Below are 14,636 nucleotides of genomic sequence, written 5' to 3' on the forward strand. Positions count from 1 at the left end.
ATTAACGTATTACATCTTGGCCTATCCAGCCAGGTTGTTTAGGTGAAGTAAGCATATGTAGTTGCTCAAAAACGTACAAATGTCGGGGTTTAATTGTTTCGGTTGATGCGCACCTTGAGGTTATATTCTTCCCTAGGGTCAACGCGATGCTTAGAGGCAATGTCCTTGAGCCCAGAAACCACCAACTTCTACCTGCAGACTTGACAATCATTAGCTCCCTCTAAGGCTTACATTAAAGTAGATCGGGGCAGGATTACTGAGTGCCTCATTGATCTCCATGCCATCTCGCTCTTTAGACCCGATGACGGTAACGATGGCCTCCTTTCCACTTTATAACACTGGCTCTTACACAGGCCGTAGCAGCACATTTTTGTGTCTTGCTTTTGTTCTGTTTGCAGGGATGGAGAACTGCGACTGGCACCTTGGTGCATTGAAATATGCATAGATTATATGTAAAACACGTGTCTGGCAGTGGTGTTTCTGGAACGAAAGAATTAATTTTGTTTACGTTTAGCTTGAAACCCATCAATCTATCGACTAGGCTTCAAGCAGGTAGGCTCGACTGGAAGCGTGCAGGCACCATCAGCAACGGTGTATCTTAATTTTGCACTTGGTGTGACTAAATACCATGTGGCTTTGTTTTGTCCACACAAGGTAGTAATTTTCCAACTCGGCCATCATCAATAGGTTAACATTGTAAAGCCTTACTTTGTTGCGCATGCTTAGTGGATATAAACCATTTTCCATGTTAAATACGCTAACTTCGGTATCCAAAATTGCAACTGTCGAATTTTACTGTGTCGCTAAATTCCACGAGAAAGTAAATGGCAGCAAACTATATGTCGACCAGGCCCTGGCGGTATGGTCTGACCTATTTTTCGTCTGTCTACTTCACATAAAACATTCTGAGTGGCAAATTCGACGGAGCGATTGTTATTGCTCTTCACATGAAATAATGGATCGAGGTGGAATTGCACTTAGGTATCGAAAGATAATTCCGGCCTCGAAAATGGTGGTAGTTTGGTGCAAGACACGCCAAGACTGACATGCACCTCCCGAAATACCACGCGTACGTACCCACTGATGTGTGGTTAAATGATTCCTCTGGCCTTGGCGACAATTTAATCAATCTGATTAATTCGCATTACTAAAGTAATTGCGATTCGGATATATTATCTTGCTTTAGTTGTCTGTTCTGGCTCAAAATTTGTATTGGATACGTTCATCTAAACAAGTGCTACTTTCTCTATCTGCTATTTCAAATAGAGCTCAAATAATAGGCTCCTCTTATACTTCGCATTACTGACGAAGTCCTGCTCCCGACGGCGTCCCAACTCTAAAACAAGTATATGACACACGCGGAATTTTGGATCTGTGTTTTCATTTATCTTTGAAACTTGCAGTTCCCGTCCATAAAAAGTCCCATATTCAGAACCTTACTAGGGGAAAAGACTTTCTTTCACATATACCATATATCTGCAAACAAAATATGATCTTACTTTGTCAGTAAATTGTTTTTCTCCGCCGTCAGGTTTTCGATAGTATTAACCAGAAGCTCTTTTTCCTTTGTATGACTTTTAGTCATTGTCTTGTAATCTTTATCCCATTTTGTCTTGGCCTGGTGAGCCTCTCTGGGAAAAATATATAAATTAATTAAATAATTATTATTTTTAATAATAATAATAATAATAATAATAATAATAATAATAATAATAATAAATAAAAATGATAATAATAATAATAATAATAATAATAATAATAATTTATTTTTTAACTTTTAATCATTTTTGGTTATTTTATTGCAATCTGTCTTATATATAAATTATTTATTCAAGTAAACTAATGTGTAGAAGGTGTTCCTGTCTGCACCTTTTGCTCCGAAAAACATTCCAAAGCAAGGTTGCGACTTGCATGCACTCAACAAGAAAAAGGTCACAGACTGGGGCCTTCAAAAATGTATGAGAAACTTCGTCTTCTGTGTTACATTCGACGAAACGATGGTTTCGTACTAAAAAGGAGAGACTTCGAAGAAGATACGTAAAGATAAAGACATAGAGAGAAACAATCTTAACCATCTAATAAATAAATTTGAGGCCATTGATTCTAATTGCTGTATATGTGTGGTAGAGTATGCCCATAAGAGCAAGCCATGCGCGATACATATGTCCTATATGAACTAACGTATTAAACTGAAACGAGCATGTTTTGTCATCTTATGTGTGTATGTGTGTAGGGGTGGGTGTGTGGGGGGAACGATTGTGGGCGTGTACGTGTGTCTATGCATAACCTTGGGTTTTTTAATTGCAGCTGTATAACTTATCGATCAAAGTAAGTGACACAACGTGAAATACAATTACACCTGAACATTATTTGTATGTACTATCCACCAATGGATGAACACATACATACTTTATCCTTTGCATACCTCTCCATATCTTGTTGTAGCTGTTTAGCCCACGTGTTGTTCTCCTTTTCCATCTTACACAACCTGTAAGGAATGTTGCATATGGATACAATAACTCGATTATGCCAATATATATATATATATATATATATATATATATATATATATATATATATATATATATATATATATATATATATATTCCAGATCCCCTGGTGACCCGTACTGGACCATGAAAACATGCCTTAGTGCTTTCTGATCGTTATGGTCCAATGTTCACGAAAATTATAGATACATGACAAGAACAATAAACGAGGACCAAAAAACAAAAACAAAAAACAAATTGTATAGTTTTGCTGTTTTCTGTCAAAATATATTTTAAACAATCTGGTATATAATATTTACCTAGATGGTCAGATAGAGATCACCATTCAAGTTCTTGCTAAACATTTACATAGGCCTTTGCACTCATTAAAAACGAAAATGATTCCCTGCATAGCGTTGCAGTTTCATCATATGAGATAAAAATCAATCATAAAGTCATTTCTTCTTTTCCTTCTCGTGTAACTATTTTCTCGGTGTAATGGTATATGGTGTGATTCTACTAAAACTAATAATACTAAAACAACATTAATTACTATAATTTAAACAAATAAATCTTTGCTTATCAAATCAGAGTTGTGGAAGGTCATTCTTGATTATCTTTTATGTCCCTACAAACAATGTACGTCACAAACCCTGCTTCTTGATAAACTAGATCAAATTTAATATTTTGGATATGGTAGGATGGTTGTTAATATTATGCTTTAACTCCCACGACCATGCTGAAAATATAGTTTATATATAAACTATACTTCAGAATAGGTCATATTGGCGAATTATCAATATATAGTGCAGTCATGTAAAACATATTGATATTTTATCCATTAACTCTTCATTTAAACACAATCATGTGGATTTTGAATGTTTTATTCTTTATGGAAAATAAGATCATCAAGACATGTTTAAAACCATAGCAACATATAAACTACCGACGAAATACCCACATTTATTCTAGTACTTTGAGTTCTTTACCCAACCCCTCACATTCACTGTAATGTTAAAGAGGTAAATAAAACACAATTCCGCATTATTCTGTTAGTCTAAAAGTATTTATAATTCAATGACTACCGAGAATCTTAAACCTAAAAGTACCTATATATATTTGCTATTCTAACTGAATTCCAATTATTGTACAAAAGCACAAACATCAGTGTATCTTAGCACGGACCAAAAAATGACGATTTTGATGACCTGCAATTAAATGATGTTCCCAGGTCTTTCTTTAATTAAAATATATATTTAGTGCCTAACATCTGTGATCATTTGCGTCCGACCGAGATATAGCTCTAATCACTTCTTATTTTTAACCACGTTATTTACAAGCAGTTCTTTTTCACACGTATCTACGACATTCAGCTACAGATAATCTGAGTCACTTCACAAACACTTGCACAAACACAAACACACATAAACACACTTATATATATATATATATATATATATATATATATATATATATATATATATATATATATATATATATATATATAATGTGTGCATGTTCACAAAATAATTTCAAGACAAGGCTAGTCATGCATATTTAGAATGAAAGAATAACTTTACTTTTGAACATTTTTTAAATGTAAAATACTAATTGTTTTAAAAGAATGTGATCATTTAGTGTACTAATTCATTTGCGATGTAAAGTCGCAAATTATTCCATTCCACAATTTGCCTGAAAGCAAGTGAAGTAATATTTTCAAAGGCTAACCTTTAGAATATTAGTATTGTTTTGCAGTGGCTTAATGAATATACTCTAAAAACAAATACGATTTTAACACGATTGCTGTTCCACAGCATGAACTTCGTTATTATGGCTATTGATACCATACAGTATGCTTTTCATTTCAAATAAAGCAAGGACCCATAATTTAGTGTCTGCTTTATTGAAGGTACTGAAATGCATCTAGAAAGCAATCGTGTTAGAAAGAAGTCACGTTTGTGTCAGACAGGTTCCGTGCGTTGGCGATTTGCCAGTTTTTTCATATTTGATAGTGTTTGTAGTATTTATAAAGTGTAATGGGGTTAAGCAGGATACATTACAGTTGTTGTGTCTATCAAGTACATAGGTACATAATTACACATACACTTCAATAACAATATCAATATCGAAGTATTCTCAACTTCATATTCTTGTTTATAGTTTTGATAAACTTTAAATATTAATCCTGAACGTCGGTAATCGCACAATGTCCGCGACAGTAATTATTAACTTTTACATCACGGTATGAAATATATGTGTGCTTGAAATCTTGTCACCCGATCAGTAATATTAGAGGTAACGTAAGGAAATGAATGTTGTTGACAGAATCAGTGTTTAACTGGGTTAATCAATATTTAATGATCAAACACTATTTTGCAAATAGTTAAACAAAACTCAATTTGCAGAGAAGATAAATATGGATGACTATAGATAATATTCAAAACATAGTCTAGACAAATGAAAGTGTGTGTATGTTTACTGTACGCCTCTGAAGTTTAACCTTCACATGGAATGTGGTTTTAATGTTTGCAAAAGCTTTGCGTACTGCATGTCAGCGAGTATTCTTACGCATTTGATTACGAAGGTAATAAATCTATGCCTAATTATCCCCTACATGACAAGGTCGAGCTATCGGATACAAAACGTGATTTACATATTTGCCAGTATCCGCTCCCCATACTATATTATATATGTGGTACTAAAACACACCTTTCCTTTTTAGAAACGGTATTTCACTTATGTTTCGTTTTTTTCTTTTTTTTTCGTTTATTTATTCCCTTTCCTTTGCCCAAGAATTTTTGTTTTCCTTGACTTTGTTTTAACTCTTCAAGGCTAAAATAAAACTATAATTCGTATAACAACTGCAAGCTACAAAACTATGCAATTACCATATATCAGGTGATCTCATATGTAAATCTAAACGATATGCATAAACGTACGCACTGATACTCTTCGAAACTGTACTGAATCTTCGAGGATATCGTGATAACTACCACCGAAGATACATTATTATCGACAATGACATATGTCAAGGTTTTTAAGTTGTCTTATATATTAAAAAAGTGCACTTAATAGTGACGACTCTGTTCTGTCAATGCATGCAACCTAATATTAGGGTAAGATTTCGACATATGATCAGATTTTTTTTGTCATTGAAATCTCTTAACAGAAGTAATTGCTGATTTTGAGAAGAAGATCCCATGGGTAAAAACACCTCTTTATCTGAAGACAGAAAGTGTTGTTGTGATTTGTTTATATGCGTCTAAAAATTCGACTAATATGATCAAGACATGAAAAAGTACAGCTTCTTGAGGTCATCGCTTCGCTGGGTGATAAGATGAACAGAAAAACCAAAAAAATTAAACAACATTATATGGGACATAATGTCGACAAATAATGGGCATCACAGAAAACAAAATGATGCTTTTCTTGAAAATTATTGGCTCTGTTAGTTCTTTGGCTTCTACGAAATTATTCCCATATGTTCAAACCACTCGACTTCTCACATGAAGTCAAACATCGCATACCTGCTCTGGAGCTCAGCTTTTTCCTTCTCCGACTGAGCCTTTTCCTTCTCCCATTTAGCTTTTTCCTTCTCCCATTCATTCTTTTCCCTCTCCCAATGAGCCTTTTCCTTCTCCTTCTCAGAAATTTCATTTTCCCAAGCTTGTTTTTTTGTATGATGTTCCACCATTCCTCTGCAAAACAAAAGGTGACTATAACCTTTAAATATATGTGTGGTGAGTCTCACATTTGCAATCCCTGACATGATATAATCAATAAAAATATTTAATGGAACATTTGTCCCAGTGTCATATAAAGAAACATATATATGTTCTTCTCAGCAGAATTAATAATATAATCAATGTTATAATATGGCCATTTACATAATTATTTAGCATGTATAGTCAGCGTCTACCGCATTTTCTGCCAGTTGCATGGAAGATGTTTTATTATTCTTTGAACGACGTCTTAACCTCGCTTACTTGAGAGTTGGTAATAAACAATGTTTAACTACTTCTTAAGCCGATATTCTGTGTACCCACATTTTTGTACCTAAGTTGCTTTCCTACAATACAACTCCATTTTCCTCGAGGAAAAGTAAGAAATGAAATGCCATTTCAAGTATAATTAGCACCACTATACTAATTAGCACCATTATTTAAACATAATCAGAAATATAACAACGACTATGCATTTTACCATGCATATGCTCAGTGAAATCAATATTTCACGACACAAAACTTTCCCTATGTAGCGCGATGTTTTCGCTACAGTTACGGATAGCATGTCCGAACATGCTTTTCTCACCCACACGTAATTACTCGAAAAGTATTAATGAAGGAAGCATATGCAATGTTCTGTCTGTAAATATTCTCAAAATATCTGTTTTGCTATGTCCATGGAAGGTCATATAGAGGACAATTATTCTTGTGCGAAACCAGTAAGTAAAAGAGATAATCATGACTATAGACACATTTTTTGCATTGTACGGTAAAAGTAACTTATGTCGCAAATATATTTTAAAGTTTCTACTTGGTCGGATATTAGTCCCCTACATTCAGTCAGACTTATTAAACCGATTCTTTTTTTATGTTTATCCAACTTGAACATTATCGTGCTGTATTTTGCCATCTTACATTTAAGCACAAGTAATAAGCATTGTTTGATATGTGTAACAATTTTGATAGTGAATGTTATTCGTACCTGCATAGAAATGGTGCGGAAGGAAAAATGTTAAAATTGTCGAAAATTATTTATCTAAACGAAATCAACGCTTTAATTTAAAAGTCTCCTCAGAATGCATGGGAATATATATATATATATATATATATATATATATATATATATATATATATATATATATATATATATATATATATAAACTGTACTAAGTACTAAGCTCTACACCTATGCGTCTCAGCATCTAATATTCGTTTCAGCATGATCTGATTACATATCTACATAAACTGAGGATTTGTATGTATTTATTTGTGTGTGTATTTATGTTTGCATCCACAAATGCATGAAAGTATCGTTGAATATCTGAGTGAAAACATGTAGGTGTGTATGTATCCATACATCTTTATTTCCTGTTTTAACTGGGGGTTTTCCTTGGTGTAGAAATAATGTAATGAGAGGACATGTTTTCAATCGCTTGATCGTCTATACAGATCAATGATATAATATATCTTGACTTTCGTATCCGCAATTATCAATGGCTCCAATTTACACTTACATTGATACATGTTCTGCTTCTTTAAAGCTTCCACTCGACTGTTGTGGTACGGAGGCTTTCAATCTTCATCGGATGTACATTAAAAATAAAACATCAGATACGGATATAAGAAATTATTATATTAGAAAATAGTAGAATCAATATCCAGATAAAGTATTATTCTTTATAGTAGCAATATCAACTGTGACAGACTGGTTGATTATATCACATGGGTTATTGTCGATTGTACAGAAACTAAATTATCTAATCAATACTATAAGATTTAAATCAGTTTCGCTATAAGATTTGCAGAGAAGAAGTAGGAATTCACAAAGTAAAGAATCACCACAATTGAAAACTACTTTTATGTTTCTTCAAGATCACTGTACTCTCATTTGACTCAGTGAGTTGATTTTTGTTCAGACTGAGCTCCTGTATTTGTTCCGCTGCGCAATACAATATATAGCTTACATTTCAAGCATCCTATATGAAGTATTTGGTTATTAATAGCAAATACTAATGTCGCATGTCTATGAGTCATGCGGAATCAAATAAACTCTTTGTTAAGAAAAACAAATATCAGAAAATACTTTGTGAGATTGCTTATTAGAAGAAAGACTAAAATTAAATTCAGAGTCAGATTGTTATATATATATATATATATATATATATATATATATATATATATATATAGATATATATATATATATATATATATATATATATATGGGTTTCAAGGGTTGTCATCGCCGGGGGTGGTTGTGGGAGATAAGCACCCACTTCCCTTGGAAATCTCCCAATGGCTTGCGTCTGATAGAGCCTCTGACAACCAAATCCAGCTCCAGGCCTTCACGAATGGCGGAACCTGTTTAAACTGACCGGAGAAGGGATGACAGGCAAGCTTCTGGCGCCTCAAAACCAGATGCTTCGGGCAGATGGGGCTCGTTAACCTTGGGTGGTCACCCATCTAGGAGAAGGTAAACTCCGATTTCAAACCTTCGCTGCCTTGCGACTATACCCTCTCAGGGGAAAGGCTAAGGGAGTAAACCCAACAGAAAATCCGAAGTCGGAGTCCCTAAGGCGACTTGGCATTGATTTCAGTGTCATCTCGGCAACTCCTGCGACGCAGCTGGTGCCATGACGTATCGGCTTGTCCTTTCCCTTGGATCCATCAGCTGCGTGGAGAGGGGGGATCAGCTGCATGGGCAACAGTTGATTCTCCATATCACCCTGCCCAGGCTTGCGCCCTGGAGAGGACACTCCAGCATCGCTCCATAGCGTCGACACAACACGTGAAGCAGCAGTTTACCGGTTATAAGTCACCGTTCGATTGGCGTAGAGCCAGACGCCAGGGGTTGCTTCTGACGGTGGGAGAGACCAACATGTTTCACTGGACAGCTACCGCCCGCCTCAAACTTAGCAGCCCCCAGCCAATAAGGTGCTGTCCCGCCACAGTTCGCCTGCCTTGCTGGGTGCGTAAGGCTTATGGTATGCGAGAACCTGACAAGCGGACTGCAACTACTTCACCAAGAAATAACAAAATAAAAATAAAAAAGAAGACTTCAATCCTCAAGCTAGGTACCTGGAATGTCCGGACCATGCTGACTGAGCTTTCAGATGATCTCCAGACAATCAGTGATGTTTGTAAGACTTCAGTCATCAACGACGAACTTGCAAGGCTCCAGGTCAACATCGCCTCACTACAGGAGACAAGACTACCAGATTCTGGGTCCCTCAGAGAAAAGAACTACACATTCTTCTGGCAAGGAAAGAGCGCAGATGAAGCCAGAGAGTTTGGTGTTGGATTCGCTGTCAGGAACACTCTGCTAGGAATGATAGAACCCTGCCAACAAGGAAATGAAAGGCTGCTATCCCTCCGCCTCCACACCACAAACGGGCCTGTCAACCTGATCAGTGAATACGTTCCCACACTAAGATCCGCACAGATACCAAGGATGAGTTTTATGATGAGTTAAACTCGCTCATCGACAAAATTCCCATGGAAGAGAACTTGATTTTGCTGGGTGACTTCAATGCTACGGTGGGTGCCGATTATGACTCTTGGCCCTCCTGTCTTGGCAAGTTTGGCGTTGGGATGATGAATGAGAATGGGCAGCACCTTCTAGAGATGTGCTCGTACCATGAACTCAGCATCACCAATTCATTCTTTCAAACAAAACCACAGCACAAAGTGTCTTGGAGGCATCCCCGGTCTAAACACTGGCACCAGCTGGACTTGATCATTGCAAGACGGTCAGCCATGAAGGGTGTGCTTCTTACCCGTACCTTCCACAGTGCTGACTGCAACACCGACCACTCGCTGGTGTGCTGCAAAATGAAGCTTCAGCCAAAGAAGATCCACCGCTCTAGGCAAGAGGGTCAACTACGCATTGATGTGAGCAAGACATCATATCCATACAAGGCTGAGGAAATCACATATGCTCTTTCCAAGACGTTTGACTCAGAACCCCCCAACGGCAGTGCCAAAGAAAGATGGGATTACATCAGAGAGACTGTGTACAGCACAGCCACATAGATCTTTGGTAAGAAGCAATCAAAGAACAATGACTGGTTTGAGGCTAACTCTGCCACACTAATGCCATCCATAGAAGAGCGTCGCAGTGCTCACCTGCAATACAAGCGATCCCCTTGTCAGAAGACACTACAGGCGTACAGTCTACCTGAAGCAAAGTGCAGAGATTAGCACGGCAGTGTGCCAATGAATACTGGCTTCAGCTCTGTCAGAGTATCCAGTCAGCAGCAGATATTGGAAACATCAGAGGCATGTACGATGGCATAAAGAAAGTAATGGGTCCCACGAGGAAACTGACAGCACCACTGAAGTCTGCCACAGGCGATACCATCCACAGCAAGGGCAAGCAGATGGAGCGTTGGGTGGAATACTACTCCGAACTGTACTCGAAGGAGAACCACGTGAACAATGATGCCCTCAACGCCATTGAAAACCTCCCTCCAATGGCCGAACTGGACAAGAAACCTACTGTAGATGAACTAAAAAAGGCCTTAGAGAAACTGTCCCCAGGTAAAAGCCCCAGGGAAGGATGGCATCACAGCAGAACTCATCAAGTGTGAATGTAGCGTGCTTCTCACACACCTGCACGACCTCCTCTGCCAGTGCTGGGACGAGAGGGCAGTGCCTCAGGACATGAGAGATGCTAACATCATAACCCTGTACAAGAACAAGGGCGACAGAAGTGACTGCAACAACTACAGGGGCATATCGCTTCTCAGCATCGTGCGTAAAGTTTTCGCATGCGTCATCCTGAACAGACTGCAGACGCTTGCTGACAGAGTTTACCCAGAGTCGTAGTGCGGGTTCCGCGCAGACAGGTCTGCAATCGACATGATCTTCTCTGTCAGGCAACTGCAGGAAAAATGCAAAGAACAACACAGACCCTTCTTCCTGGCCTTTATAGACCTCACCAAGGCATTCGATCTGGTCAGCAGAGACGGACTCTTCACAATCCTGGCGAAAATTGGTTGCCCTCCAAAGCTGCTAAGCATGATCCAGTCCTTCCACGATGACATGAAAGGCACAGTGCATTATGATGGTTCAACATCCGACCCCTTTGACATCCGCAGTGGAGTTAAACAGGGCTGTGTCCTTGCCCCCACGTTCTTCGGCATCTTCTTCGCAGTCCTGGTCAAGCACGCCTTTGGGACGTCCACAGAATGGATTTACCTGCACACACGATCAGACGGCAGACTGTTCAACCTGGCACGACTGAAGGCAAAGAGCAAAGTGCGTGAAGTAAACATCAGGGACATGCTCTTCGCAGACGATGCTGCTCTAGCCACCCACACAGAAGATGAGCTTCAGCGCCTGATGGCCCGCTTTGCTATAGCATGTGATGAGTTTGGGTTAACCATAAGCCTAAAGAAAACAAACGTGATGGTTCAGGACGCGAACCCCCAAGCATCATCATCAACAACTAGGAACTTGAGGTGGTGAGTCAGTTCATGTATCTCGGCTCTACCATCACCAACAACCTCTCGCTCAATGCTGAGCTCAACAAGCGGATCGGAAAGGCATCAACAACTCTCTCCAGGTTGTCGCAGAGAGTGTGGAACAACAGTATACTGACAATGAACACTAAGATCACCGTGTGCCGTGCATGCGTGCTAAGCACTCCCATATATGCCAGTGAAACCTTGACTCTGTACGCCTCACAAGAGAAAAGACTGAGCGCCTTTCACATGCGATGCCTCCGACGCATTCTCGGGATAACCTGGAGCGATCGAGTAACAAACAACGAGGTGCTGGAGCGTGCCAAGATTCCTAGCATGATCACACTCCTGCGCCTACGCCGCATCAGATGGCTGGGCCATGTACGTCGGATGGATGACGGACGGATCCCCAAAGACATTCTTTATTCGGAACTCGCCTCTGGCAAAAGGTCGATCGGACGGCCACATCTCCGCTTCAAGGATGTCTGTAAGCACGACATGAAAGCCCTTGATATTGATGTCAACACCTGGGAAGAGCTCGCTCTAGACAGATCAAGCTGGCGACATGCTCTGATCACTGGTCTGAAAGCCGGAGAGGACAAGCAACGCTTGCTAGCTGATGAAAGACGATCGCAGAGGAAGAAGAAGCAGCTTCAACCAACACCTGACACAACCTTCAAGTGCAGCAAGTGCAGCAGGGACTGCCACTCCCGCGTTGGACTACTTAGCCACAGCAGACGCTGCACAGCCACCAACTGGGACATCTCTCATGGGCGCAGTTCCATCGTCTCTCGAGAATAACGGATACCAACACACACACACTGTGTGTGTGTGTATGTGTGTGTGTGTGTGTGTGTGTGTGTGTGTGTGTGTGTGTGTGTGTGTGTGTACTTATGATTGTGACGGTAGACGCGATCCTCCATAGGGAGCAGTTTTTGGTCTTTTGCCCGATATTGCTCTCTGAGGGACACTATTGACGATATAAAACAAAATCTACTGTTAAATGAACAATATTAATTATTCTAAGTTGTACAATTTGGTATATAACCTTAATTATAGATCTAACCTTTAACGGGTTTCATTCTTACAGTGGATTCATTCTACTACAGTTTCTATGATACAAACACTTCCGGCGATTCAGCTGGTGTTATTATGTGGGATTTTGGAGTGTAAGGATGTCAAAAAACCAGAAGGAAATTATCAAACATGAAAGGATGACCACTTTCCCGACACATGCAGTAAACTGGAGATAGGAATGTGTCCTCATTGTGAATTACGTCTTAGCTTAATACCTTGCAAATACACTGCGAATATAAACATGCTTTCATAAAATGAGCTGATTTGAAATGATAAGGTTTTTCCGTTACAGAAAGTGTACATTGAAGACAATTTGACCATTTTTCTAGTTTTTTTCTTCACGTTGATAGGACGATCGTACTAAACGTTTATGAATTACGTACGAAAACAAACACATCTACAAACTTTCTTCAGTGTGCTTTCTTCAAGTCAACAACGTTTGAGTTTTATTTACATCGTAGCTCATTTTGTACTGAATAATTATGATTTGTATAGGAAGGAGCATTATATAACAGCTTTGTGCAAATAGGTGGAAAGCCCGGGTATAGCCCCCTCCTCTATGTTTGAATGCGACGTCCTATGTTTTGGTGACAGGAAAAATGAAAAGCGTTTGTATATGTATAGGACGGTTAAAAGGCTGTTTACCGTTGTTTTGAGTCAACGCTTAAGGATCAAACCGTCTATTTAGAAACTCTTCTAATGCAAAATATATCAATATATATCTTCTTAGATTGCATCAGAAAAATGAGACTAGCAACAATGCATGGATAAAGCATCAATGAACTGATGTCAACCTTTCCGAAGCAGCCAAAGAAGGACCATAAGTTGTGCATTTCTCTTCCATGACATGTACATTTGAGTAGTCAAGGAATGGGTGAATGCTTTAAACAGCTATATGCTATCATGTCCGGATAGACCAAATCAACACTTTGTAAATAGAGCAATGAAGTTTCGGGCAAGTGGCCACGTCTCAGCCATAAAGAAGAAACAGATGTCTCAATCTTATCACGTGCAGACTTTATCCAGGCTGTCGTTGGTAATCTGGTCGCAAATGCGAAATCACCGGCGAGCAGCCGCATGATAAAATATGATTACTGAGAGTGCATTTGGTTGAGTCTGGTGTAATAATCTGATGCATTGATGTGCTTGGTGGTTTGTTTGTCGGGCCCAGTGTGAATATATAGTAAGGAACCAACCTGACAAGTCTTCACTAGCAACGCCTTAGGATCTAAAGGGTTGCTAGTGAAACTTTGCACCGATGTTGTGCAGTGATTCAAGGAAGTTATCAATGAGGTCATATCCCGCACCGCTCTTTCCCACCATAACCCATTATATATTGTGGCCATTTCCAAAACACCTCTGATATATTTAAACGATCGTGCTAGTAAGAAGTTCTTGGCGTCGCTGTAACGACTCTATGGTCACAAACGTAAGAAACATAAAAGAAGCACAGCCAATAAATATTGTAAAACTCAACAAACAATTTAATTTTTAAAGTTGAAAAATGTGAGAGGAACTTAACGTAATATGAAGTTAAGTCCATGCTAATCGTTATAAAGATATATGAATGTCGTAAATGAATGAAAAGGCCCTTAAATTTTACAAGCGGAAATGTAATGATCCCCAATAACGTTGTCAATATGGTTTTGTCCAGAATTCATTCAAAACATATATAACAGTTCCAGAATAATATCGTTGTCCAAATAATGAACACTTTATGTTACTAACCAACAGTCCAAACACGTTTTCCCTGTCAACAAATATCTAAGTACAGCATATAACACGTTTGCAGACTTACATAAGGAAAACAAAAAGAAGGAATAACTCTAAAATACCAGCATGAAACTGAGTTCTTAATTTTCTCCTTATATACTCCGCATAGC

General features: G+C 38.6%; 1 protein-coding gene across 2 annotated transcripts in view; it reads right to left on the reverse strand.

Annotated features, from left to right (window-relative positions):
- The window catches only part of LOC149798026 (uncharacterized), a 47,480-nt gene that overhangs the window by 19,736 nt on the left and 13,108 nt on the right, over window positions 1-14,636 (reverse strand). For both annotated transcript variants that reach the window (XM_089963115.1, XM_089963114.1), the window contains 4 exons: window positions 7,729-7,791; window positions 6,017-6,187; window positions 2,426-2,488; window positions 1,500-1,631 (listed from right to left, as the gene is read on the reverse strand). In XM_089963115.1, the coding sequence (XP_089819241.1) occupies window positions 1,500-1,631; window positions 2,426-2,488; window positions 6,017-6,187; window positions 7,729-7,791 (429 nt within the window). The remainder of the gene's footprint in view (window positions 1-1,499; window positions 1,632-2,425; window positions 2,489-6,016; window positions 6,188-7,728; window positions 7,792-14,636) is intronic.

Source organism: Sinohyriopsis cumingii, chromosome 6 (assembly GCF_028554795.1).
Source record: "Sinohyriopsis cumingii isolate HCF-2022 chromosome 6, ASM2855479v2, whole genome shotgun sequence".
In the NCBI taxonomy this organism is placed as follows: Eukaryota; Metazoa; Mollusca; class Bivalvia; order Unionida; family Unionidae; genus Sinohyriopsis; species Sinohyriopsis cumingii.